At 40.1% G+C, this 24,964-nt stretch overlaps 7 protein-coding genes across 8 annotated transcripts; 4 read left to right on the top strand and 3 right to left on the bottom strand.

The window, feature by feature from the left end:
• Positions 1-482: 482 nt before the first annotated feature.
• On the bottom strand, positions 483-4,266 carry LOC104749248 (65-kDa microtubule-associated protein 4-like). The gene is made up of 13 exons (XM_019238156.2): positions 4,081-4,266; positions 3,747-3,854; positions 3,444-3,641; positions 3,074-3,325; positions 2,764-2,970; positions 2,517-2,672; positions 2,273-2,432; positions 2,005-2,156; positions 1,846-1,933; positions 1,670-1,743; positions 1,503-1,577; positions 1,161-1,413; positions 483-1,081 (listed from the first exon to the last, which is right to left on the bottom strand). Exons 2-13 carry the CDS (start codon positions 3,816-3,818, stop codon positions 714-716), a joined length of 2,055 nt encoding a protein of 684 aa, XP_019093701.2. The 5' UTR covers positions 3,819-3,854; positions 4,081-4,266; the 3' UTR covers positions 483-713.
• Positions 4,267-5,543: 1,277 nt separating this feature from the next.
• LOC104699811 (uncharacterized) lies at positions 5,544-8,238 on the top strand. The gene is made up of 2 exons (XM_087491849.1): positions 5,544-7,596; positions 7,891-8,238. The coding sequence occupies exon 1, from the start codon at positions 5,658-5,660 to the stop codon at positions 7,587-7,589; it is 1,932 nt and encodes a 643-aa protein (XP_087347975.1). The 5' UTR covers positions 5,544-5,657; the 3' UTR covers positions 7,590-7,596; positions 7,891-8,238.
• Positions 8,239-8,246: 8 nt separating this feature from the next.
• LOC104749246 (brefeldin A-inhibited guanine nucleotide-exchange protein 2) lies at positions 8,247-15,391 on the top strand. The gene is made up of 11 exons (XM_010470836.3): positions 8,247-9,747; positions 9,846-10,163; positions 10,267-10,612; positions 10,704-11,126; positions 11,234-11,520; positions 11,666-11,939; positions 12,175-12,674; positions 12,790-13,111; positions 13,206-13,587; positions 13,698-14,395; positions 14,556-15,391. The coding sequence occupies exons 1-11, from the start codon at positions 8,546-8,548 to the stop codon at positions 15,174-15,176; spliced, it is 5,373 nt and encodes a 1,790-aa protein (XP_010469138.2). The 5' UTR covers positions 8,247-8,545; the 3' UTR covers positions 15,177-15,391.
• A 1,353-nt stretch (positions 15,392-16,744) lies between these two features.
• LOC104749245 (AT-hook motif nuclear-localized protein 18-like) lies at positions 16,745-17,932 on the top strand. Its single transcript, XM_010470835.3, has one exon. It carries the CDS (start codon positions 17,015-17,017, stop codon positions 17,816-17,818), a length of 804 nt encoding a protein of 267 aa, XP_010469137.1. The 5' UTR covers positions 16,745-17,014; the 3' UTR covers positions 17,819-17,932.
• A 681-nt stretch (positions 17,933-18,613) lies between these two features.
• On the top strand, positions 18,614-20,819 carry LOC104749243 (4-hydroxy-tetrahydrodipicolinate synthase 1, chloroplastic). 2 transcript variants are annotated; one of them, XM_010470834.3, is made up of 3 exons: positions 18,614-19,080; positions 19,458-19,541; positions 19,638-20,819. In XM_010470834.3, exons 1-3 carry the CDS (start codon positions 18,995-18,997, stop codon positions 20,563-20,565), a joined length of 1,098 nt encoding a protein of 365 aa, XP_010469136.2. In that variant the 5' UTR covers positions 18,614-18,994; the 3' UTR covers positions 20,566-20,819. The 2 variants fall into 2 exon arrangements, with proteins under 2 accessions (XP_010469136.2, XP_010469135.2); XM_010470833.3 differs by having other exon boundaries at positions 18,695-19,080; positions 19,461-19,541.
• A 2-nt stretch (positions 20,820-20,821) lies between these two features.
• On the bottom strand, positions 20,822-21,721 carry LOC104749242 (protein LITTLE ZIPPER 2-like). The gene is made up of 2 exons (XM_010470832.3): positions 21,323-21,721; positions 20,822-21,213 (listed from the first exon to the last, which is right to left on the bottom strand). The coding sequence occupies exons 1-2, from the start codon at positions 21,445-21,447 to the stop codon at positions 21,009-21,011; spliced, it is 330 nt and encodes a 109-aa protein (XP_010469134.1). The 5' UTR covers positions 21,448-21,721; the 3' UTR covers positions 20,822-21,008.
• Positions 21,722-23,247: 1,526 nt separating this feature from the next.
• Positions 23,248-24,919, bottom strand: LOC104749241 (fasciclin-like arabinogalactan protein 10). The gene has a single exon (XM_010470831.3). It carries the CDS (start codon positions 24,757-24,759, stop codon positions 23,491-23,493), a length of 1,269 nt encoding a protein of 422 aa, XP_010469133.2. The 5' UTR covers positions 24,760-24,919; the 3' UTR covers positions 23,248-23,490.
• Positions 24,920-24,964: the final 45 nt, after the last annotated feature.

Genomic DNA, 24,964 nt, shown 5'->3' with positions numbered 1-24,964 from the left:
GGAAGCCCAGTAGAGTCCAGCAACAAAATTATGATCCAATAAAAAAAATAAAGGCCCAAACAAAACCATAGGAATAATCACTTAATATTAAGTAGATAATTTTTAAATATCTCTTTGGGGTCCATAAAATATTCATAAGTTTAAACTTACAAATTAAGCATAAGTTTTTTAAAAAAATGGTCTTTAGCTTGACAGAATTTAGGCAAAAAATTGTGTATATAATTACATTATATACATAAAATAACATCATATCATTCACTTATACACATATTAATAATTCAATATCATTATCAGAATTATATATATATTTTAAAAATATATAGACAACAAACTTAGACAAACATTATATCATAAATTTAAAAAGATTATATTTTACAAGAAAATAAAATAAAAATTTGCGCCGCGGTGTACCGCGGGTATTGATCTAGTATTTTATAAAAGTATTGATGTATTAATGTGTTAAAAATATTAGATCAGAAGTCTTTAATAAGAGAAGGTCTTTAAAAATATTAAACTTGTCATTTTTGTAAGTACCGGAAAATATCAAATCCTAGAAAAGGCAAGTAAATCGGATACATTTTGAAGCAGCTTCCAAAAGGGAGGAAACCGGGGTTTCCACGGGTTAGCAAAAACCGGCCCGAACGAAGTAGTATCTGATTTGAAATTACTAGAAGAAAGCAGTAAATCGGATACATTTTGAAGCAGCAACGGGTTTAGCAAAAACCGGCCCGAACCTCTTCAAACGAGTACTCAACAGCAACGGGTGCTTCATCCATTCTCTTCTCCACCGCATGAGTGAACGGCGTTGTTGCCTCCATCATTGCGACTGAAGCTGCCGGAGTTGTTGGTACAACTCTTTCGTTTTCTTCATTGGTTTTAGGTGTCAAGATTCTCTCCTCTAAAGATGATGGTTTTGTTGTGTAAGCATCCCTGTGATCTTCTGGGGAATTCAGGATATTGGAAGTGACAGGTGAAAGAGGCTTCCTAAGCATTGGAGATCTCCCTTTGCTCGTCACATTTTTGCCTGAAACTGAGACGTTCTTTGATCTGAGACGACCTGGAAGCTCTGAGTTTCTCCTCCCTAAACATTTGACACAAACTCTCTATAGTTAATCTCTTTCTAAGTCTCAGTACCAAAATCTGTCTAATTATTTATGTACCTGAAGGAGTTGGAATAGTTGAATCTCTTCTACTTGCGTTCTGGTCATAGTAGCTGTTCTTTTTGCCATTGAGTGATGCCTTCTCAGACTTCAAGCTTTGATTAAGCATGGCACCACCAAGTGAGAGTTTTCTGTTCATGGCAGCATTCACTGGCGTTCTCAGTGGTTTCTTTCCGCTTTTATTTGGGCTTGGTTTAGACCCGTAAAGGGCTTCTTGTTCTGTTATGAGTTGTCCATGGAGTTTCTTCAGATCCTGAGATGAAAGCAACAATGTCAAAATTGCTAATGATGTTTGTCTCAAATGCTAAGAATACGTTCCTGGTAATAACCAGTGTTCCTTACTCTTTGTCTCTGTTTTTCATGCTCTTTCTCTCCCCATAGAGTCTTGTGCTGATCAAGCATCGATAAAACTCGGACCTGAACAATCAAAGGAACATGCTTTTGTGTATAAAAATGCTGACTTGTTAAGTGAGTAGCACAGAGTCATTAATCAGTAAAAAGACACTTACACCATCATATAAGAATTCATTTCCTCTTTCAGCCTCCCAAGCAGTGACTTTGGCAGTCAAAGCCTCCACCATCGCTGCATCAACAGCCGCAGAGGTATTCAGTTTCTAGGGTAATTAAAAGCTAAAGTTATGAATTGAGGGTTTTTGTTATACAATCTAAAGAGCAAGAATGTTACCAGGAAGTTTATTGACAAGTAAACGGGCTTTTTCAGCACGCTTCAATGTAAGATGAGCTCCTCTTCCAGCGTTGTACCGGTTATCATCCTGATAAGCCAACAATGTGAGGACTAGAAAAAGATTGAAGCAGGCATATAGATTGATATTAATTTTCTAACCCGATTGTACTCTTCAAGCCAAGACTCTTCTTCACATGCTGACATCCATTTCTCCACTTTTTCAAGAATCTCCTTCCTGCTTGAAGATTCCTCTTTGACCTTTGCAATCTCGGAATCAATTTGCTCTAACAACTGCTCAGGATCCTTGACACCTAAAAGATGAGGAGAAGCATGCAATGTATTAGCATTTGCATATAATGAGCATAACATCAAAGTGATAGAATTATCAGCACTGTTAGATGTACAAATAAGCCAAATAATGGTTTACCAGATTCTATAGCTTCAACTGAAAAGTTTTCTGATTTGAGAACTTCGGTTGCCATGTGCATCTTCCTTGATATTTCCTCAAGCTCAAGCTTCTTTCTTAGCATCACCTCTTTGATCTTAGTTATTTTAAGCTTGCTAAGCCTAGTGACTTCATCATCAACCTGTAATATAAACCCACATTATAAATTAGTCTTTATAAATGGATAGAGGAGAAAACACAGCAAGGTTTGGTCCTGTGCACTCACGCATTTAATGGAAGCAACAGATAGTATGTTGGCCTCAGTTATTTCAGGCTCAGACAAAGCGATGCTGCAGGTGACATTGTGAAATATCTTTTGCTCTTCCGCAGGCGTGTCCAGCAGATTCCAGAGCTCCAACAAGGAGACCGCAAGATCTTGAACCTGAAAAGTAAGTGATTAGAGTCAGAAATCATAAGCACGCAGAAATTTTTTGCAACCCATTTCAAAAAGACCTAAACCTTAGACTACTAACCTTCTGCATTCGCTGTAACTTGACCTCTCGTAAATTCATAATCATCATATCCAACTTATCAAGAGTACTTCTGTTCACATCTCTGGTGTTAGAATCAACCAGAGATGAATGTATCCCTCTTAGAATGTCCTTGAAATCTTCACCAAGCACCGAGCACAACGAGTTAAGCATTTTCAGCAAACGTTCTACCTCTTCCATTCTCTTACTCTACAATTTGAAAAGAATCAAAATTAACATATTGGAAAAACAGTTAAACAGTTGCACAGAATCTTGTAAGTCCCATGTCATGAGATCTAGCAGCAAAACTAACCTTTTCATTCTGGATTTCAGCCAATTGCCTACGCAACTCCTCCAACTTCTGAAGCGAAAGATCAGTCTCTTCTGCAGCAAACTTCTTCAGATAATCTGTTGGATTTCCAAGTTGAGATGACAACTTCAGTAACTGATCAATGACTTCACGAAACCGATTCATTCTCTCAGCTTTCTTTTTGCGTAGTCCATCCAATTGAACATTAACATTCTCAAGCTCTTCCTTCAAGTTTTCTCCCAATCTACTGTTAGACTGTAAGACAAAAAAAAAATGACACCAAGAAGAAGGCAAAAACACATCAGTACTTGCCATAACTCAAGCAGACAAAAACAAAAAAGTTAACAGAATCTATAAATAAAAAAACACTTGCATGAATCTCTTGTCCACCCATAGAAGAGCCAATGGCTGCAATTTCAGATCTTCCAAGGGCGATTTCTTTAAGCAAATTGGCTTTACAACGACTAGCCTCTTCAACTTTGCGCTTATAAACCGAGAGACACTCCTTCTCGATATCAGCCAAAGCAGTATCCTTCTCATCCTCAGTCTCTCCCATTTCATTCCATATTTCCTGATACCAAAATTTGGTAAAATCCTACATTAAAACCAAGAAGAAGAAAAAAAACGTAATCTTGAAACGAAGATGTGAAACAGAAAGATTTAAAAAAAAAAAAACCTGCAATTGACGAAGTAACAATCCACATGTAGTCTCGATTCGCGAAAACTGCTCTGTTGAATTCCGCATCATGATGATTAGAACACGCTAGATCCTTCTCTCGAAAACCTAAATACAAAAAATAAAAAAAACCCCAATTATGAACAATTTGAACATCACCAATAAATTACTCAGATTCTCGATTACACAAAAACCTAACAATTCTGAAACGAAATCTCTGATTCCTCCGCAGAATCAAAATCACAGAAAATCGCGATGATTCAAAAAGAAGTTCAAGATCTGTACACATCTACGAGAGAGAAGAGCGAGGGAGAAGAAGAAAAAAAGAATCTACCTGGATCAAAGATGAGCAGCGCCCAAGAAGTGTGGGAAGATATGATCAAGGAAGGAGAGAGCAAAATTAGGGTTTATAAGAGTTGGGAGTAAGGAGAACAAAGAAGAGTAACGGATGTAAAAGTTAAAATTTGAACAAGGAGCGGGAGGAGGGTCCGTTACGATCCGGGGCTCACGATTTTGGTTGACGTGGAATGATCTTAGCCGTTGTTTTGAACTCATCTTTCCTATTTTGCCTTTTCCTTTTTTTTTTAACGGATCAGATTTCGTGAGCGAGCAATAAAGGCCTTGATTTTTTTTTGAAATAGGAACTGTTCGGATTTTTTTGAAATATAATTGGCTCCATTATTGATCCTACTTCCTAAATGAAATTAAAAATGGCAATCAAGATTTTTGTTTTGCTAACAAAAAAATAGTAACCACAATAAATAAACAAAAATATACTCCTGAATTAGCACAGACGACTGTGACATATCTGATATTTTGAAATTTACTTTGTTGAAGTCAATCAAATCACTAAAATTGATTTGAGTATTTTTCTACTTTAAGCGGGTGATAATGGTAAGAGACTTCGAAGGATAGACTTAAAAAGAACAATATTTTTTTCAACCATCGAGTGAGATTAATACCGTGATTTTAACAATATATGTACTTTTCCGAACACCCGACATTACCAACAAAGAAAAATATATAACATAAACACCCTTCAACGGATTAGTATTAATTCATTGTTAATTTGCACTATACTCTTATATGGTACGTATGTATGTTCATTGTTTAAGATTTACAGAAGCATTACAACATAACAAAATTACAGATGGAGTTTGGATGAAAACAGATCTTGTAGAAAATTAATGGAGAGAATATACAACTTTTTCAAGTTAGTACATTAGGGTAAAATTAGTTGGATCAAGGATATAAACGAATGACATTTTAGTAGATTTTCAAATAAGATAAACGGTTGTGATATGAGGAGTTTTTTCCTCTTTTACTTAAGCTAAACTTCATTCAACGTGTGACTGTGACACATGACATCATATAACAATTCAATCACTTTGTTCTTTTTGAACAATCACTTTGTTTATGTGGCCAAAACCACCCCAACGCATTGTTTTTGGTCGTAGTAGTTAACATAAAATCATTATTATTTAATCACCACATCCACAGTAATCGTACAAACCAAATTGTTTATGATGATTGGAATATGGAAGTGGATAAAAAGAAGAGCTTAATAAAAACAAAAACAAAAGACGAACCAAGCTTTGTCTGAATTTGTGGAACGAAAAAAATAAAAAACCAAACTATTGTGACTATGTGGAGAGAACAATAAAATAATGCCCCTCGGACTTATCAGTATTGTCAGACCGAGCCTTATTATAATAATGAAAATAAAATCAATTAAAAGAAAACCACACATCTGAAAAATATTACTCAAAAAGCCCTTTTTTTTTTTTCTGCTCTCCTGCTCTCTCTCTCTTTCTCTCTCTCTCTTTTTGCTTCATCGTCGCGTCGTCTTCTTCACCATCTTCGCTCTCTCTCTCTCTCTCTGTCTGAGCTAGCTACTTCTTCGTCTTCCAGATGGATTCTCACAAAACCGAAGAAGGTCAATTCCATCATCATGATCTCGATCTTGATTCGACGGCGGACTTAATCGTTCAGTCACCACCCTCCACTCTCAACCACCACCAAAATTCCGAAGTCGATCCCGATTTTTCTCTCCCGGAATTCGTACTCTTCCGTTCTTCTCCATCCGGAGATTCCCCAGGTCAATCCTCCGACGAACACGACGATGCGTCTCATCCCTACGCCGGAACCCCCAAATTTGATGGTTCTTCAAATTCTAGGGTTTCCAGTGACGGAAGAGATGAGTTTTTTATCAGCCCAGAGTCACACATCTCAACTCAGTTCTACACTTTGAACGCTGATTCTCACGCTCTCATGATCCTCTGTCTCCGTGAGGGACGTCTAGCTACTCCCGCGGAGATCCGTGTCGCCACGCCTAGGTCTGTACTCAAGTCATGGCGCTGCGTTTGGAAGGACCGAAACGAGGAAACAGCTTACATCACCGCATGGAAACGGATCCAGGATAAGCTCACTTCCCGCCTTGATCCAGCCACTGGTAACGAGTTTCTCTGCTTCAAGAATAATACTCAGCAATTCGTCTCTCACATTAACCAGTGGCAAGATATAGTCATGGGCTATCACGCTGATGGCGATTTGAAACACCTAGGACTTAAAGAGACCATTGAAAGGATTAAACAAGTTTGGACTGTTGGTGCTAAGCTCTATGGTATTCCCGAGAGCTTTATTAGGGTTTGTCTAGCCGCATGTCCTGTTTGTAATGCTGAATCTGGTTCCGCTTCGAGGAACAAACGGCGTAGATTTGAGTATACTGAGTCTTTTGATGTGCCTGCCAAGGAGGTTCCCGACAGGTTGCAGCAATTGGCTGCCAAGCACAAGGTTGTGCTCTGCATTAGGCAGAAGTATATTAGGTATAAGCCATTTATGGCAGAGGTGAAGGATTATGCTTGTCATAGAGCTGGAGAGCCTAGCTCAATTAAGAAGGCTAGGATTTTGAAGAGGGAGCCATATCAGTCGAAGAAATGCGGTTGTGGTTTTAGGATTAGAGCTATTGTGCCCATTGCTAACTACAGTGAAAGGACCAAGACTTTTGTATACCAGGAAGAAGGGACAGCTGTTTTTAAGCTATACGCTGTCCATTCAGGACATGAGCCAGGGGCAACGGATGGAAATGCGAGAATCATGCATCGGGTTGTTGGTCATAAGGATTTATTGATGGATCAAGAAACTGTCTACGGAGTGCAGGAAGACTTGGAAACTGATGGGGTCAGTGGCGATATGCGTTTAGCTGTCTTGCATCAGGTGCAGGAACTAAGGAGTGAACTTTGCATTCTGGAAGGAAAGCTTGGAACGTTTTCAGAAGAGGTGTTGGGTTCAATGTCCAGCGAGTTGTTTGAGATGCTCAACAAGATCAGGAATTTCGGCGATGAGAGTGTTAAGGGGACAACGGGCTTGCTTCCAGAGAAGACAGACTCAGATGAAATACTTGTTGGAGATAATGATCTGGCACATTGGAGTGACCATCATCACGAGCATTTATATGGAGATGGGAAGGATACAGAACTTATTGAAGATGATGAGGACAGTTTTGGGAGGAACCTTGATGATGTTGTTCCTTGGGAAGAGATAAGGCCACCGTCGGGTTGTGGAAGTCCAAAAGATATCTTGTCTGAGACATGCAAGCCTGACAAATGGTTGAAATGCAATGACTTTAATGAGAAGAGCATTCTGAATAGCGAAGAATCTAAACTAACAAAAGCGATGATACACGATGGAGGAGGTAGTATAGAAACAGATGTAGGTTTAGCTGGTATACAAGTCGATGATAGCTTCTATCAAGAAAACTCCAAGTGGTATGATTCTCCTTGTGGTTTGGATTCAACAACAGACGGTGAAGACAATGGATTCAGACACGGGGAGATTTTGTAGAAACGCGGTAAGGAACCAAGTTCTAACTCTCATATCTCACACATCTCGTTATGCATATCCTTCCCCACTTCATAACTGGGAATCAGGTTGTATATTTTATATCTTCTATACTTCTATTACAAAGGTTTCAAGGATTTTTTGTTTTTGCTGGTTGTTGTAGGAGTTTTATTGTTGTGTGGTTATGTAAAGTGAAACCTAGATTGTTCCTCTGCATATATTGTTAATTTTATTCAACTAAGATTCTCACTTTTGACTATTGTAAAGTGATAATCTTTTGCGCCCAAATCATTTTTGGTTTCAGAGATGACTTGGAACAGTAGGATGTGGAATTTTTCTGTGCAAGTTAAGTAGAACGCGAACCTCCTCCTACATTCGAACTTGATTTGGACAGTTACATACTTGATTATGCGTTTCGAGCGAGACTCACTAGTTTTTGTCCAAGATTTTTAATTAATGTGACTTTTCTAGGCTAAACTTTAAGAATTTGGTAATTGTAATATTACAAATGCGTATGGTTTTGTACCATTTTGGATATAAAAAGCACGTACACTAGCCGGGAACACGCTGCGAATTCCCCGGCGATCACCAGCTAAGAAATGTAGTGATGTAAATGACGAAATTGGTGTTTTAATTTCTCTGAATTTACAAAGTGGCTCTCTTCAAGTCCAGTGTCAACTGAAGGGTATTTTGGTCATATAATTATGAAACTTTCGTTTTCGATGGCAGCAGAAAAATCAAACTGCGACGACGCGATCTGAAGTTTTCGTCTCATCAAGCCTCTCTGCTCTGTACCCTGCAGTTTCCTTTTTTTTGCAGCGGTTTTGAGTCAGACTCGCCGACCCAACTCGGATCGGACTCAGAGCTCCGACGCAATTCGGTGAAGAGAGGCTGTCTCGTCTCTGTTGCTCTATTGTTCTAGATCTGTGAGTCGCCTGAGCTCGTTGTGAAAATTGGGAATGGCTTCCTCGGAAGCTGATTCCCGGTTGAGCCGAGTCGTAACTCCAGCATTAGAGAAGATCGTCAAAAACGCGTCGTGGCGGAAACACTCGAAGCTCGCTAACGAATGCAAAGCTGTTATCGAGCGGCTAAGTTCGCCGCAGAAACCACCTCCTCCGTCGTACTCTGCCGCTGCTGACTCCGACTCTGATTCCTCTGTTCCCGGTCCACTTAACGACGGTGGTTCGATCGAGTACTCTCTCGCCGACTCTGAATTCATCTTCAGCCCTCTGATCAGTGCCTGTGGCACAGGCCTCGCCAAGATCGTGGAACCTGCTATTGACTGCATTCAGAAACTTATCGCGCATGGCTACATTCGTGGTGAATCGGACCCGTCCGGTGGAGCGGAGTCCCTTCTCCTTTTTAAATTGATCGAGTCCGTTTGTAAATGCCATGATTTGGGAGATGAATCCATTGAATTGCCTGTGTTAAAGACTCTGTTATCTGCCATTAACTCCATCTCGCTGAGGATCCATGGCAAATGCTTGCTCCTAGTCGTACGCACTTGCTACGACATTTACTTGGGAAGCAAAAACGTGGTGAATCAGACGACTGCCAAGGCTTCGCTGATCCAGATACTGGTGATTGTTTTCCGGAGAATGGAGGCGGACTCGTCAACGGTTCCAATTCAGCCGATCGTAGTGGCTGAGCTCATGGAGCCGATTGAAAAATCAGATGCGGATGGGACAATGACGCAGTTTGTTCAGGGTTTCATCACCAAAATCGTGCAAGATATTGACGGAGTGTTGAACCCTACAATGCCAGGATCAGGCTCAGGATCTGGATCAGTTGGCCAAGATGGGGCGTATCGGACTACCACAGTGGAGACTACGAATCCTACGGATTTGTTGGACTCCACTGATAAGGACATGTTGGACGCAAAGTATTGGGAGATTAGTATGTACAAGTCGGCTCTAGAGGGAAGGAAGGGGGAGCTAGCAGACGGAGACGCTGAGAGAGATGATGATTTAGAAGTTCAGATAGAGAATAAGCTGAGGAGAGATGCCTGCCTGGTTTTCAGGGCGCTTTGTAAGCTCTCCATGAAGGCGCCGCCAAAGGAGTCTTCAACAGATCCACAGTCGATGAGAGGGAAGATTATGGCTCTCGAGTTGTTAAAGATCTTGTTGGAGAATGCTGGAGCTGTCTTTAGGACAAGCGAGAAGTACGTTAAAAACCTCTTTAGCTCTTATTTTCTTTTGAGAATGTAAGGGTGAATCAGATTTTTCATTCTTCTGATGAATTTCCATCTCTGCTGAACAGGTTTTTAGGTGATATCAAGCAGTTTTTGTGTTTGTCGTTGTTAAAGAACAGTGCTTCTACTCTTATGATTATCTTCCAGCTTTCTTGCTCTATTTTCATCAGTCTGGTTGCAAGATTCCGGGCTGGATTAAAGGCTGAAATTGGAGTTTTCTTTCCAATGATTGTTCTTAGAGTCGTGGAGAATGTAGCTCAACCTAATTTTCAACAGAAGATGATTGTTCTTCGGTTTCTTGACAAGCTTTGTTTGGATTCACAAATCCTAGTTGATATATTCTTGAACTACGACTGTGATGTCAATTCATCAAATATTTTTGAGAGGTATATTATGGTATCCCTTGATGCTTCGCTGTTCAGAGTTTGAGTTTCTTTGAGGTGGAAGTTCTTTGTGTAATTTATGTTTCCTCTGTATGATAATGTTTAGGATGGTCAATGGTCTCCTTAAAACGGCTCAAGGGGTTCCCCCTGGTACAGCTACAACATTGATGCCACCTCAGGAGGCTGCTATGAAACTTGAAGCCATGAAATGCTTAGTAGCCATATTGAAATCAATGGGAGATTGGTTGAACAAGCAGTTGCGACTGCCAGTGTCTAATTCATTGAATAAATCTGAAGCACTTGAGATCGATCTGGGACCTGGAAGTCCCCAGTTGGCAAATGGAAATGCTGATGAGTCTACTGATGGGTCAGATACCTATTCTGAATCTTCAGGAAGTACATCTGATGCTCAAGCTATCGAGCAGCGCCGGGCTTACAAACTCGAACTTCAGGTAAGAACGTAAAGATATGCAGATTATTGAAATAAGTGACATTTTATAATTGTTCTGTGGTCGTTAATGCTAATTTAAATGTTTGTCCCAGGAAGGTATTTCTCTTTTTAATCGGAAGCCAACAAAAGGTATTGAGTTTCTCATCAACGTGGGCAAGGTGGGTGAATCTCCTGAAGAAATAGCAGCTTTTCTCAAAGATGCGTCAGGGTTAAATAAAACTTTGATAGGTGACTATCTTGGAGAAAGAGAAGAGTTACCTCTCAAGGTGATGCATGCATATGTGGATTCTTTTGATTTTCAAGGCATGGAATTTGATGAGGCAATTAGAACCTTTCTTGAAGGTTTTAGGCTGCCAGGAGAAGCACAAAAGATTGACCGAATCATGGAAAAGTTTGCTGAACGTTACTGCAAGTGTAATCCTAAGGTGTTTACTAGCGCAGACACAGCTTATGTTCTTGCATATTCTGTGATCATGCTGAATACTGATGCGCACAACCCCATGGTGAAGATCAAGGTTTGTTTCATTCATTGTCTAGGTATATACAGTTACTGTGTTAGTTTGAGGTAGAATGTTGATGACGTTTTTTCTGCACTTTTTTTTTCCTTTTGGAACATATACAGATGTCTGCAGATGACTTTATCAGAAACAATCGTGGGATAGACGACGATAAAGATTTACCTGCGGACTACATGAGATCGCTGTATGAAAGAATAACAAAGAATGAGATAAAAATGAAAGAAGATGATCTACCTTTGCAACAGAAACAATACTCAAACAGAATGCTTGGTTTGGATGCTATATTAAACATAGTGATTCGTAAGCAGTGGGGAGATTCATATGCGGAAACAAGTGATGATTTGATGAAGCATATGCAAGAGCAATTTAAGGAAAAAGCTCGCAAATCTGAGTAAGATAACTCACACTTCCTTGCATCAACAACCATTTTTCTGTAACATATAGTATTCATTCAACTCAGAACTACTCTCCTGAACTGTTCCATCTTTTAGGCATCTTTCAGCTGATACAGTATTTAAATTGAATTGAGTTTGCAGGTCAACTTACTATGCTGCCACAGATGTGGTTGTTCTCAAATTTATGATTGAGGCTTGTTGGGCTCCTATGCTTGCTGCATTCAGTGTGCCGCTAGACCAGAGTGATGATTTGATAGTGATTAACTTATGTCTTGAAGGCTTCCACCATGCAATTCATGCCACTTCTTTGATGTCTATGAAGACCCATAGAGATGCATTTGTGACTTCACTAGCGAAGTTCACTTCACTTCACTCCCCAGCTGATATCAAGCAGAAAAATATTGAAGCCATCAAGGTTGGTGTTTTACATCATTAAGGTTTTTATGTGATTATTGTTTATAATAGTCTTCTTCCCTCGTTGTACCAAAGAACATGCTATGTCTCTTGAGTATACTTTCCCCATCTTAGCTCGTTCGCAGTCTATTCCTTGCATCACTTTTATGTCGATAATATTTCCTTCCTGATCTTGCTGTCGCCTTTTCCCCAGTAAAATTTGTCTGTATCCCAAATTAATATTGGTTGTTTTCCAGGCGATTCTCAGACTTGCAGATGAAGAGGGCAACTATTTGCAAGATGCTTGGGAGCATATACTTACTTGTGTTTCCCGTTTTGAACAACTACATCTCTTGGGAGAAGGTGCTCCTCCAGATGCCACTTTTTTTGCTTCCAATCAAAATGAGTCGGAGAAATCAAAGCAGCCCAAACAATATATACTTCCTGTTCTGAAAAGGAAGGGTCCTGGGAAAAGTCAATATGCAGCTACAGGTGTCTTGAGGGGTTCATACGATAGCATGAGTCTTGGCGGAAAAGATTCTAAGAACGTGAGACGAGAACAGATGAGCATTATAGTTTCAAACTTGAATTTGTTGGAGCAGGTTGGTGAAATGAATCAAATATTTTCACAGAGTCAGAAACTAAACAGTGAAGCTATAATAGACTTTGTTAAAGCTCTCTGCAAAGTTTCTATGGATGAGTTGCGGTCTCCGTCTAATCCACGAGTTTTTAGCCTCACGAAGATTGTTGAGATAGCGTAAGAATCTCCTAGTTTCTTTCCTCTCTTTTCTCCCATATACTGTATATAAGAGACGTATTTTGTTCTTAGCAATTTTTCTATTTGACAATTTTCTGTTTGTAATTGGTGACAGGCATTATAACATGAATCGCATAAGGCTTGTTTGGTCAAGCATCTGGCAAGTGTTATCGGGCTTCTTTGTGACCATTGGATGCTCAGAGAATCTTTCAATTGCAATTTTTGCAATGGATTCCCTGCGCCAGTTGTCAATGAAATTCCTGGAACGGGAGGAGTTGGCTAATTACAACTTCCAGAATGAATTTATGACACCATTTGTCATTGTTATGCGTAGAAGTAATGATGTTGAGATCAGAGAACTTATCATCCGATGTGTTTCTCAAATGGTATTGTCGCGTGTAAATAATGTGAAGTCAGGATGGAAAAGCATGTTCATGGTAGACATTTATTGTACTTCTCTTGTAACCGCATTTGTTCAAGAGGGTTTTGGGTTACTCATGTGTCCTCACAAAGTATTTTCTTTCTTTGCAGGTTTTTACCACAGCGGCATATGACGACCACAAAAATATTGTGTTTTTGTCCTTTGAGATTATTGAGAAGATTATCCGAGAATACTTCCCATACATCACTGAGACAGAAACTACCACTTTTACAGATTGTGTGAATTGCCTAGTTGCATTCACCAATAATAGATTTAGCAAGGATATCAGTCTCAGTTCCATAGCTTTTCTCCGATATTGTGCAACGAAGCTTGCAGAAGGAGATCTTAAATCGCCATCAACAAACAAAGACAAGGAAACTTCTGGAAAGATTACTCAGTCATCTCTCCACACTGGAAAAAGTGGGAAACAAGAGAACGGAGAGATTGCAAACAACAATAATCATCTCTACTTCTGGTTTCCCTTACTATCAGGTATAACATTAAATTAATTAGTCTCTACACTAGGCATTTTTTAACTACCTTTTTTGGTTCTTATTGAAGGTTATATTTATGTGTTTCACCTTCCTATGTATAATGTTCAGGCTTATCAGAGCTTAGTTTCGATCCAAGACCAGAAATCAGGAAAAGCGCACTACAGATTATGTTTGATACCTTACGCAACCATGGCCATTTATTTTCTCTACCGTTATGGGAGAAAGTATTCGAGTCTGTGTTATTTCCTATATTCGACTACGTGCGGCATTCTATTGATCCTTCTGGCGAAGACGAATCTGCTGATCAAGGAAGTTATGGTGGTGATGTGGATGAGCTGGATCATGATGCATGGCTCTACGAGACATGTACATTAGCACTACAGCTTGTAGTGGATCTCTTTGTCAAATTCTACGCTACAGTGAATCCACTTCTAAAGAATGTACTAAAGCTTCTTGTGAGTTTCATAAAGAGACCTCACCAGAGCCTTGCAGGGATTGGTATTGCTGCGTTTGTTCGTCTGATGAGCGATGCCGATGGCTTGTTCTCTGAAGAAAAGTGGTTAGAGGTGGTTTCATCTTTAAAAGAAGCGGCGAAAACAACGTGCCCAGATTTTTCTTATTTCCTCAGTGAAGAATATGTAGAGAGAAGCCAGAGAAATGCTCTCAACATTCAGAATAGTAATGCTGAGTCTGCTCCTCCAATTGGCGGAGATGCTAATGAAGAGAGCCAGAGAACAACAGCCCGTCTTTATGTCGCTATCTCTGATGCTAAGTGCCGAGCCGCTGTTCAGCTTTTGTTGATTCAGGTTGGTTCCTCTCAAGCCTTTACGTTAACATACTATAATAACGTTCAAACACAAACAGAAGGATAAACTCCTTTTGCGTTTGGTATGTCCGTTTACAAATTACAAAAAAGTTATGCAAGTTTTGTTGATGTTGATGTTGTTTATTTCTATGTTTTTTCAGGCTGTGATGGAGATTTACAACATGTACAGACCTCAGCTTTCTGCGAAAAACACATTAGTCCTCTTCGATGCATTGCACAGTGTAGCTTTACATGCTCACGGAATAAACAGTAACACAATCCTCCGTTCAAGACTGCAAGAGCTAGGACCAATGACACAGATGCAAGATCCTCCACTACTTCGTCTTGAAAACGAGTCTTACCAAATCTGCCTCACATTTTTACAGAATCTTGTTACAGCTAAAACCAAAGGAGCAGAAGAGACAGAGGAAATAGAGTCACTTCTAGTCAACATCTGTCAAGAAGTTCTCAACTTCTACATCGAGACTTCTTCTTCTGCAAAAAAACAACAATCAGAATCATCACGGGCCAGTGAATACCGATGGAGAATACCTTTGGGATCAGGAAAACGAAGGGAACTAGCAGCAAGAGCTCCTCTTATAGTTGCAACACTTAATGCAATATGTACATTGGAAGAGGCACCATTTGAGAAGAACCTGACATGTCTATTCCCACTTCTGGCTAGCTTGATTAGCTGCGAACACGGCTCTCACGAAGTTCAGATTGCTCTCGCGGATATGCTTGGCTTATCTGTTGGCCCGATTTTACTCCAATGGTGCTAACTTTTGCTCTCTATTCTTTTTGGCTTTTCATCTTTCACTTTGGCGCGATGTGAATGCTTGCCTGCTTGCCTGCTTGCCTGCCTTTATAAAGTTCTCTTTTTAATTCATCGCGGTTCACAGACTTGATGGGCTTCTCGTAGGCCCAATATTTGCAAGCTATAACTGGTTTCCGTCAATACGACGCCGTACTAATCCTTGTACGGAGTGATTTCTTATTTTGTCAAGTTCTGATTAGGTAATCAAGTAGAACAAGTCTAAAGTAGAAAAACGTTGCACGATAGACTCGCTCATTCTCAAACGCGAGGTTTGAAGCCTATTTCGACAAAATTAGTCAAGTCTTCTTTTTTTTTTGGATCAAAAGTCAAGTCTTCGTACATAATAAATTAATACTATAGGCTACAAGTCTTTACACAATGTACATTAAAGAAAAGGTAAACGTACAACGACTAACTAGTGAAGACGATCATAGTTAAAACATGTTCACTAGCCTTTAATTGAGCCGATCACGACCATTGTTAAATTGTGTTGCGTTGCATGGGTTTCAGAGCCACATGCGCCCATCATTAATTAATTGGCTCCTCTCTCACAAAATAAGGACAAAACCTGAACTGGTGGGTCGGATCGGTCGGGTAAGTGGGTGGGTATGACTTGTGAGCACTGAGCAGATATGGATTGAAGGGATCACGCTCAAACGTCGTAGTTCCCTCCTTAGTCGACCTACGCATCTTCTCTTTTTCTAAAGCGGTCAAACACATTCGCGCGCGCACACAACACACACGTACAATCCAAATCCAATCACTCTTGAGTCTTGACAAATGACAGACAAATGACAAGTGTCGTCCAAAATGTTCTTGAGGGTGTTGCTAAAATCACTGGTTATGAATTTTAAATTTCAAAACAAAATAGTATTAAAATAATAACTTCACGCGTGTGTCAGAGTGCATTGCACGTGTGGACTGACCCCTAGCATTTGCGGTCTCCAACCCCATCTTTTTTATTTTTGTCTTCCATAAGTTTTTGGTATTAATTCTTAGATTACTTAGCTAGGGATTGACATTACAATTATACATGCACATATGTATAGTTCTGATTACTGACATGATTTACAATGACAAAGCCTAAAAGTCTAAAATCAATATACCAGCCAATAGGGAAATAAGTCTTATTATATCGTACTAATCAAATAGCCTAAAGGGACTAATGTAAGTTATGTAACTTAGTAGTAGTAGTAGTAGTACTATAAATTAAGAATAGTGTGGTAAAAGGATGGTAGATTATACGAGTACTGAGGTCTGAGTAGTTTATATACCCACAAGACACGGTCTGACTCGTTATGTTTTGTAATCTGGCTTCATTAGTGTCGTTCGGGTCCCCCATTCCCGTTTTCATGTCCCGCACATGCTAGCTTTTCACTGTTTCATAAAATTTCACCATCATCATCATGGTTAACGGTAATTCGTTCGTGTATCTTTCCAATAACGCTTCTTCTTGTTTTTTTTGATTTGTTTGTTATATATTGCTTCATATTTTCCGTTTTTTTTTATTCAACTCTTTGTTTTCCTTTAACATCACACTTCAAAAGACCTAAACTAGTGGAACCATATACCGCACCATGTGAGCACGCTCTTGTGTCATTGACAAAAACATAAACCCTAATCACAAACCTTTCTCTCTCCTTCATGTATCACACTACGTCACTTACACTTTTCGTCGATCTCTCCTTCCCAAGCCCTACCTATATGTATACATAATCTTTGATTAATTTTCTTCTTCTTCACGGATCACAAATCTAATCATTCTCAAAGCCTTCTTTTTCTGTACATTGACAAAATAATATAATGGATGAAGTCTCTCGTTCTAACCCACCGCATCTACTGTCAAGAGACCTTCAGCTCTATCACCATCAAAACGCTGGACTTAAACGCAACCGAGAAGAAAACCAAGTCGTTGACCCCAACAACAACCACTCTAATTCCTCCGGCAGAGACCAAGCCACGACACCCTCCGGAGAAGATAATACCAAGAAAAGAAGGCCACGTGGCAGACCCGCTGGTTCCAAGAACAAACCCAAAGCACCGATCATAGTCACGCGAGACGCCGCAAACTCCCTTCGATGCCACGTCATGGAGATAACCAACGGCTGTGATGTGATGGAAAGCTTAGCCGTCTTCGCTAGACGCCGTCAGCGTGGCGTTTGCGTCTTGACTGGAAACGGCGCCGTTACAAACGTCAACGTTAGACAGCCCGGTGGAGGCGTCGTTAGTTTACACGGACGGTTGGATATTCTTTCTCTCTCGGGCTCGTTTCTTCCTCCACCAGCTCCACCAGCTGCGTCTGGTCTAACGGTTTACTTAGCCGGTGGTCAAGGCCAAGTGGTCGGAGGCAATGTGGTGGGACCGCTTATGACTTCAGGTCCGGTAGTGATTATGGCTGCTTCATTTGGAAACACAGCTTACGAGAGGCTGCCATTGGAGGAGGATGAGGTGGAACCTCAAAGAGAAATAGATGCAAACGCGGATAGGGCGGTTGGAACGCAAACGCAGAAGCAGTTAATGGGGTCGCCGTCGAATTTAATAAACTCTGTTTCGTTGCCAGATGAAGCTTATTGGGGAACGCAACGACCGTGTTTCTTAGATAATTAATTTTTAAATGTACTGATCTTTCATATTCTTCTTTCTTTTTTGACTTTTTAAATTTCTAAAGATTTAACTAGGTTTTTGTTTTAATGTTTGATCAATGCGTCATGCTTTTGGGAATTCTTAGATTGTGCCATATCGTTTTTAAACGTTAGTGATCGGCTTTTGCGTGCGTTGACTAGATGTCTAGATGTCAACCAAGTACTAGTGGCAAATTTGTTTTGCTGAATAAGTATTACTTTTGATGTTTGGTACTTTATATGTTTATTAACATATATATGATGTATTGTAACCTTTTTCCGCATACTCACGTCAAAACTTTACACCCACATGAAAGCTAACGTACTTAATTTGACGACACTAGATTTGGTACCAATTATTATCTTCATTTTTCTTTTTCTTTTGATAGTTTTGTTTTCAATTTTTGTCTGTATTTCACTTTTTAAAAAAATAAAGGAGCATTCCAGGGCTGGTATCATTACAATGGCAAAACTAGGAACAAGGTGATTGCATTGGCAGACACTTGTGTCTTATGACTTTATTCTTTTTCTTTTGATACTTGTGCACAAATATTTACATTTGTGTGCATACATACAAACATAATTAATGGTTACTTTACACAAGGTCAGTCTTATTTTCTGTGCTTATACGATAATATATTCACAAAATTTTCGACTGGAAAGATTATAGAACAACAAAATTCTGAAAATAACTGATGAAATAGAATTGTGCAATGAATGAATGATGACATCACAACTATATTAACGTTATAAAATCTTTTTGTTAAGAATATTTTATTTTATCTCATGCGCATGAGACGCGCGGAAACCTCTCGAGGCTTATAGGCCGAATCTCTCAACCCTACTAAAGCCCAATTAAATTAAGGAAGCCCTAAAGCGGCCTCCTTCGTTCATCATCATCTTCTCTCCCGCCGCTTTTTTTTTTTTTTACTCCTTTTCCTTACAACAAACCTATTACTTCTGCCGGAATCTGACGTCAGCATTCGCAGTCACCACTTCCGGAGCACAACCGATCTTGGCCTCGCTGCAACATCGATTATCTGGATTCGGGAGTGTGCCCACTATTATATCATCTCTACCTCCAACTGATCTCGCCATCTCTCTGGTCTCGTTGTTCGATTTTGATTCTACTAGGGTTTCCGTTGAATCTAGGGTTTGAAAGATGGCAGCTTTGAAAGGTTACGGCTTGATCTCCATTGAATCTGCCCTCCATTTCCCTCGCTTACATCAACTCGATGGCTACAAGAGGTTGCTCTATCTCTCTCTCTCTCTCTCTCCTTTATCAATGCCCATCTTGTTGTGTAGTTTCTCTTTGCCAAATCTCATTGGGATTATAGCTTCTGGGGAATTGGATTTGCTTAGATAGCTCTCTAGTGTCATTGAAATCCTTGTATCAAATAATGATCTGGAATTGAAAGTGTCAAAGATGATTACAAAGATAAGTAATGAAAAAGAATCAGTTTATTGTTGTGTGATGAAGCGGAAGGATTGGCTGGATTAATGTAATTGGTGTCTCTGAGACATATATAGTCTCATGATCTCTTAGTGGCCGAGTTATACATTACTTGCACTCTGTCTTGCCTAAAGTTTGTGAATTTTATGTTGTTTATTGGCTTATATCACAGAAGGAATGCGAAATGGGTGTCTCCAAAAGCAGCTGTTGTACCTAACTTCCATCTCCCAATGCGCAGTCTCGAGGATAAAAACAGGTTGATTTGAGTTTCTTCTTTTCCTTGTTATGTTTACTCTTTGATTCTGTTTCATGCTACAGCTTTCTCTTGTTTTATTTTTTTTTTTGGTTGCAGGACAAACACAGACGACATAAGGTCCCTTAGAGTGATTACAGCCATCAAGACACCGTATCTACCTGATGGAAGATTCGACCTCGAAGCTTACGATGACTTAGTCAACACGCAGATTGAGAACGGCGCTGAAGGTGTGATTGTTGGTGGTACAACCGGTGAAGGCCAGTTGATGAGCTGGGATGAACACATAATGCTTATAGGCCATACTGTTAACTGTTTTGGCGGAAGGATCAAAGTCATTGGAAACACCGGAAGCAACTCGACTAAAGAAGCTATACATGCCACTGAGCAAGGATTCGCTGTGGGAATGCACGCTGCACTGCACATCAACCCTTACTATGGGAAAACATCCATTGAAGGCATGACCGCACATTTTCAAACCGTTCTTCATATGGGACCGACGATTATTTACAATGTGCCAGGTCGAACGAGTCAAGATATACCTCCACAGGTTATCTTTAAACTCTCTCGGAACCCGAATATGGCTGGAGTTAAGGAATGTGTTGGTAATAACCGAGTTGAAGAGTATACTGAGAATGGAATTGTTGTGTGGAGTGGAAATGATGACCAGTGTCATGACTCTAGATGGGTTCATGGGGCGACTGGAGTTATATCGGTTACAAGCAATCTAGTTCCGGGTTTGATGAGGAAGTTAATGTTTGAAGGTAGAAACTCAGGGTTGAACGCAAAGCTTCTGCCTTTAGTGGATTGGGTATTCCAAGAACCAAATCCGATTGGTGTTAACACTGCTTTGGCTCAGTTAGGTGTTGCCAGGCCAGTTTTTCGATTACCTTATGTGCCATTGCCTCTGTCCAAAAGGATTGAGTTTGTAAAACTGGTCAAGGAAATCGGGAGGGAGCATTTTGTAGGAGAGAGAGATGTTCAGGTTCTTGATGATGATGACTTCATCTTAATCGGTCGTTATTAGACCGTTTTCCTTGAAAAATTTGGCTCTGTTTATACTTCTCGTTGTTGGTTATTTAGCTGATGAGACACTCACAGATGGACCACAGAGTTGTTCTACTGGTTGTAATGCTTGGTCTGTTGATGAATCTGGATGGGTTTTGCTTACACTCTCTCTCCCTCTCTCTCTCTCTCATCTTGGATGATTGTGTTTTGTCTCTGCGTGTTTGGCTTCGTTATATTAATGGCATAATAAAGTTGTGTGAGCTTGGTCCTCAAGATTGCTATCACGGATCGGTAACATCGATCGTCATGTGATTAAAATTAAACGCACAAAATGATCATGGATACATGTTTATTTATACCAAAACTTATCATTAGTTTGATCTTTTTATTGTTCCCACTTCCCACTAAAGGTGGAAATCGTCTGGAAGAAGACGAGAAGAAACGTAATTAAAGAAGCATGATTCACGAAGATCGCAAGAGGAAGGAGGTGGAAACAGGGGAAAGTGTAGGATGAAGCAGAGCGAACAGAGCGTTGTTTTCTTGGTGGAGAAGAAGAGCTTTCTTTTTTAAAGCCTCATTCTTCTGTATAATGCTTTGATTCTCTACGAGAAGCTTCAAGTTTCTCATCTCCATCTCCTTATTTGCCTCTCTCAGTAATCTTCTCCTTCTGCCTCCAAAGAAAAGAAATAACAGAGTAGAGCTGCTAAAATTCATAACGCTAAAACAGAGCCAATGTGTGTGAAGAAGCTTGATAAATACGGAAGATGAAACTGAACCTGGTGAGATTAAGGACACGAATATGGATTTGTTTCTTAGATTTACGTCTGTTATGGTGCGAAGCTGATCTCATCGTTAATGTTTGAGTGTCTGGAAATGGTGGCTTTGAAGATTTAAGACACATCTTATTCTTATGGTTTTATTCCGCACAAGAACTGAGTAAGCACAAGGGAAGAGTAAGCATTATATATAGATCATGATCTACAAAACTGTTGTGTCTTTTGAGAAAGAGAGAGAGATGGAAAAAGATAAGGCTTTTGAAGGTAATGATGGCAAAAGGAAACTCATGATTATAGAGGGGCCAGGGATGCATGAGTTCAGGACGAAGATGATGAAGAAGAAGACCAAAACAGCATCTTCTCTCTCTCTCTCGGAGTCTCAGTTTCTTGTTCTTGATTGAATACTAACTGTACTATTAGAGGAAACTTAGTATAAGTAGTTGAGAGGTACATATACCAAATCGACCATAACAAAATAACAAATCATTCAATTTCATACCAATTGACTACTTTAATTGTAATTTGCTATAGAAAGTTATATATTTGCTACACTTTTATTATTCAAAGTTATATTTCTCCATAGCACCTTTTGTTTTGAAAAAGGCTCAAAGAAGATTCCATTAACTTACTACCAAACCTATTTCAAAGGTCGAAGTATTGGATTCGCGGTTTGGCATATCGTGTTCAAACCTGGTTTCCCTCATAACTAGGGTCTAATGTGAAGGAAATAACCTTAGTCCCGAAGAGACTTATATATTTTGTTCCTATGTAAAATCTAAGCATGTGATATGAATAGTGAAAAAATATAATTGATCGAAGGACTAGGACCACTATAAAAACTCTTACTCATTTCTTGTGTTGATATTTTCTTGAGATGAAACCAAGTGTAGAAAGACAAACAAAGAAAGAAAATAATAAGCGAAGGTGAAGAAACTAAATACTACTAAAGACTAAATTGCAAATTGTAGGAGCTAGTCAACATCCAGAATTATTATCATCATGCTTCAAAATGATCAAAGTAGTTATGATTCCATACCTATATTAGTTACTATTTATAGCCATTCCTTAGAGTAGGGCACATTGTCTACCACAAACAAAGAGATGAAGGTTGCTCTTCTTCATGTCAGACAAGCCAGAGAATAATAAATAAATAAAAAAGCACAGAAGAAATGATCATAAATGGCAAAAGATTTACCATAGGCTGTGGGAAATTTCTGGAGTTGTTTGATGCATAAGAGTGGTCCATATAAAAACCACCACGCCGCTTCTTTACTGCAAGATGGTACCATATGTGAATCCCTAGCTAGCGTAGCACTCTCATGCATAATGCGTACGATAAGTAACGATTCAAATTTTTTTAATCATTTTGCTTACATAGTCAAGCCCCAAAAACAGTAAAGATGATGACACGATACAATCTTTTGGAGTCAGCTAGACGTTTAGATAAAAATTCAGCATGGAGAGGTTCATTTCTTATGTATCAGTGTCACCAACGTCCGACACCATTAGGCATTAGCGTTTCCTCTAGTTCTCTCGGACCAAAGAGAAAAGGCGGGGACTTTTTTGAAGCCGTAACCTTCTAAAATGAGTGTCGTTTTATCATATTAAAACGACAGGCTGTGTCGGTGATGTGGGATTATTGGATTCATAGCCCATTGGGCTCAAGAGAAAAAATAAAATAATTGGGCTACCTTAGATTAGACTTTAGAGTGTCTGATCAGATTTTTATTTTTTAAAAATTTAAACTTTTGGTTAAAACACGAAGGGGGCTCTTCGCTTACTCTCACACGTGGGGCCTGGTATATCACAAGTTCAAGTTCCGACGAACCACTGCATTGTGCAATTTGTAACACGACGCAAAAAAAGTTACGACGTTGGTTAAGCGTTAATTGTAAAATTAGAACAAATATAAAGGCCAAGACAAAAATCCAAAAACACCAAAACTAGTTAATTAGAAGATGGTTTCAACAGTACTACAATAAAACACCAAAACAAACAAAACAAAGTCTACATTAAAAACTAAAAAAGATTTAGCTTAAACCCTTACTACTAGTACTCTAATCCCAGTCTTGACAAACAGAATCACAAAAAAATAAATAAACTCGTCGAAAACTAAAAAAGAAGGGAGTGGCACTCTCCGTAATTACGCGAGCTTGTAAAGGGTTTTATTATAACAAGAGAGATGTGGCGGCAACCAATGCGGTGAACAGCAGCGCAGGAGGAGCCTCCACGTGAAACGCCGCGTTTTTCGCATTACTGTCCTCTGAACTTGTCGGCGAGTCTGACGGAGCTCCTTCCGGCGAAGATTCATCCACCGGAGGTGCCGGCGGAGAAGCTGCGGTCGGAGTAGGTGCTTCTACTGGAGACGGTGACTTAGCCGGAGACGGTGTCGGTGCACTAACCGGTTCCGGTGCCGGCGCAGGAGATGGAGATTTTCCGAAAAGCTCAGTGGGGAGAAGCACATTATCCACCGTGAATATCACGACAGGTGTCTCATCGACGACCGTGTCGGCGAGTCTCGACGGACCAACGCCGGTGTGAAGGATAACCTCGTCGCCGGAAGTTGACGTCGTTAAATCGTATTTACCGGCGCCGTTAGTGGCTAACGTGGAGATAGCGTCTTTGTTAGTCTTTAATGAGCCTTTAGGTTTGTACTCAGCGAGGGCGTGATATTCTAGGAGCGAGACCACCTCAGCTTGCGTGAGCTTCGTCAGATCTGGTACACCTTTCGCTTTAAAAGCTTCATCGGACGGTGCAAAAACAGTCAAGCCTTTTTCAACGGTGGATACGTATGTTTTGAGTACACCACTCGAAACGAGCAAACCCGCGAAGGTTTTACAACCAGCTTTCTCGAGAAGTCCGGTGATGTTGCTGAGTCCGCCGGAAGAAGGAGCAGGTGCGGTTAAGATTCCGGGAGCGATGATCGGAGCGTTGATTTCGAGGACGGAGATGTTGTAAGGGATTTGTTTAACGGACTTGGTGTAGGATGAGTCGAGCTTGGATCCAGGAGCTGCGGAGCCGAATCCTACTTTGCCTCCTTTGAGATCGGTGACGTTGACGAACCCTAGGTTTCCGGGAGCGTGTCCGGTGGTTTGGTAAAGCGTGGTGGTGAGAGTTGTGCCTTTAGAGAGCTGGTGGAGTTTCAAAGGATCGTAGTAGTCGAGGAGGACGAGGAGGCTGAGAGCGTTTTTGACGACGGAGAGTGGGTGTTTTCCGGCGAGGGAAGACATCGCGCCATTGTTGAGTACGAGGACGGTGATGGTAGTGCGGCTGTTTATTTCGTCGTCGAGTTTCGTTTGAGAAAGGTAGCTGTTGAATGATGAATAGTCCGGTGTATCGGAGAGGATTTGAGTGATGTTATGGCCGGAGACGGTGGAAGCTACGGCGAGGAGAGATAGAGCGAGTGCGAGGAGAGAGAAAGCTCGTGATGCCGCCATTGGAAGTTGGACGGTTGAGTAGAACTGTGGAGTAGAGAGACTAAAGAAGGAAGTGAGAAGACAATGAGAGAGATGAAGAAAAGGGTTTATTATAGAAGAGGTTAACTAACATTTTAATCATGGTTATACATATTTGAAAGGTTTTAACTATGGTTAATTTGAGAACACGTGCTTGCTTTTTGCTAAAAGAGCCTGAAATTACGAA

Source organism: Camelina sativa, chromosome 16 (genome assembly GCF_030686135.1).
Source record: "Camelina sativa cultivar CO46 ecotype springtype chromosome 16, ASM3068613v1".
Classification (NCBI taxonomy): Eukaryota; Viridiplantae; Streptophyta; class Magnoliopsida; order Brassicales; family Brassicaceae; genus Camelina; species Camelina sativa.
The sequence above is the reverse complement of the archived record's forward strand: the minus strand, read 5'-3'. Positions and strand labels throughout refer to the sequence as shown.

Bases quoted from the DNA above. Each gene is read 5' to 3' on its own strand.
- LOC104749243 (XM_010470834.3), top strand. From the start codon at position 18,995: ATGGCAGCTTTGAAAGGTTACGGCTTGATCTCCATTGAATCTGCCCTC. The intron at 19,081-19,457 runs GTTGCTCTATCT...CTTATATCACAG, and splicing joins CAACTCGATGGCTACAAGAG to AAGGAATGCGAAATGGGTGT. The intron at 19,542-19,637 runs GTTGATTTGAGT...TTTTGGTTGCAG, and splicing joins AGTCTCGAGGATAAAAACAG to GACAAACACAGACGACATAA.
- LOC104749242 (XM_010470832.3), bottom strand. From the start codon at position 21,447: ATGTGTCTTAAATCTTCAAAGCCACCATTTCCAGACACTCAAACATTA. The intron at 21,214-21,322 runs GTTCAGTTTCAT...CTTTGGAGGCAG, and splicing joins CGTGTCCTTAATCTCACCAG to AAGGAGAAGATTACTGAGAG.
- LOC104749245 (XM_010470835.3), top strand. From the start codon at position 17,015: ATGGATGAAGTCTCTCGTTCTAACCCACCGCATCTACTGTCAAGAGAC.
- LOC104749246 (XM_010470836.3), top strand. From the start codon at position 8,546: ATGGCTTCCTCGGAAGCTGATTCCCGGTTGAGCCGAGTCGTAACTCCA. The intron at 13,112-13,205 runs GTAGACATTTAT...CTTTCTTTGCAG, and splicing joins GATGGAAAAGCATGTTCATG to GTTTTTACCACAGCGGCATA. The intron at 13,588-13,697 runs GTATAACATTAA...TATAATGTTCAG, and splicing joins CTGGTTTCCCTTACTATCAG to GCTTATCAGAGCTTAGTTTC.
- LOC104749241 (XM_010470831.3), bottom strand. From the start codon at position 24,759: ATGGCGGCATCACGAGCTTTCTCTCTCCTCGCACTCGCTCTATCTCTC.
- LOC104699811 (XM_087491849.1), top strand. From the start codon at position 5,658: ATGGATTCTCACAAAACCGAAGAAGGTCAATTCCATCATCATGATCTC.
- LOC104749248 (XM_019238156.2), bottom strand. From the start codon at position 3,818: ATGATGCGGAATTCAACAGAGCAGTTTTCGCGAATCGAGACTACATGT. The intron at 2,433-2,516 runs GTGAGTGCACAG...TTTATATTACAG, and splicing joins CTGTTGCTTCCATTAAATGC to GTTGATGATGAAGTCACTAG. The intron at 1,934-2,004 runs GTTAGAAAATTA...TTGGCTTATCAG, and splicing joins GGCTTGAAGAGTACAATCGG to GATGATAACCGGTACAACGC.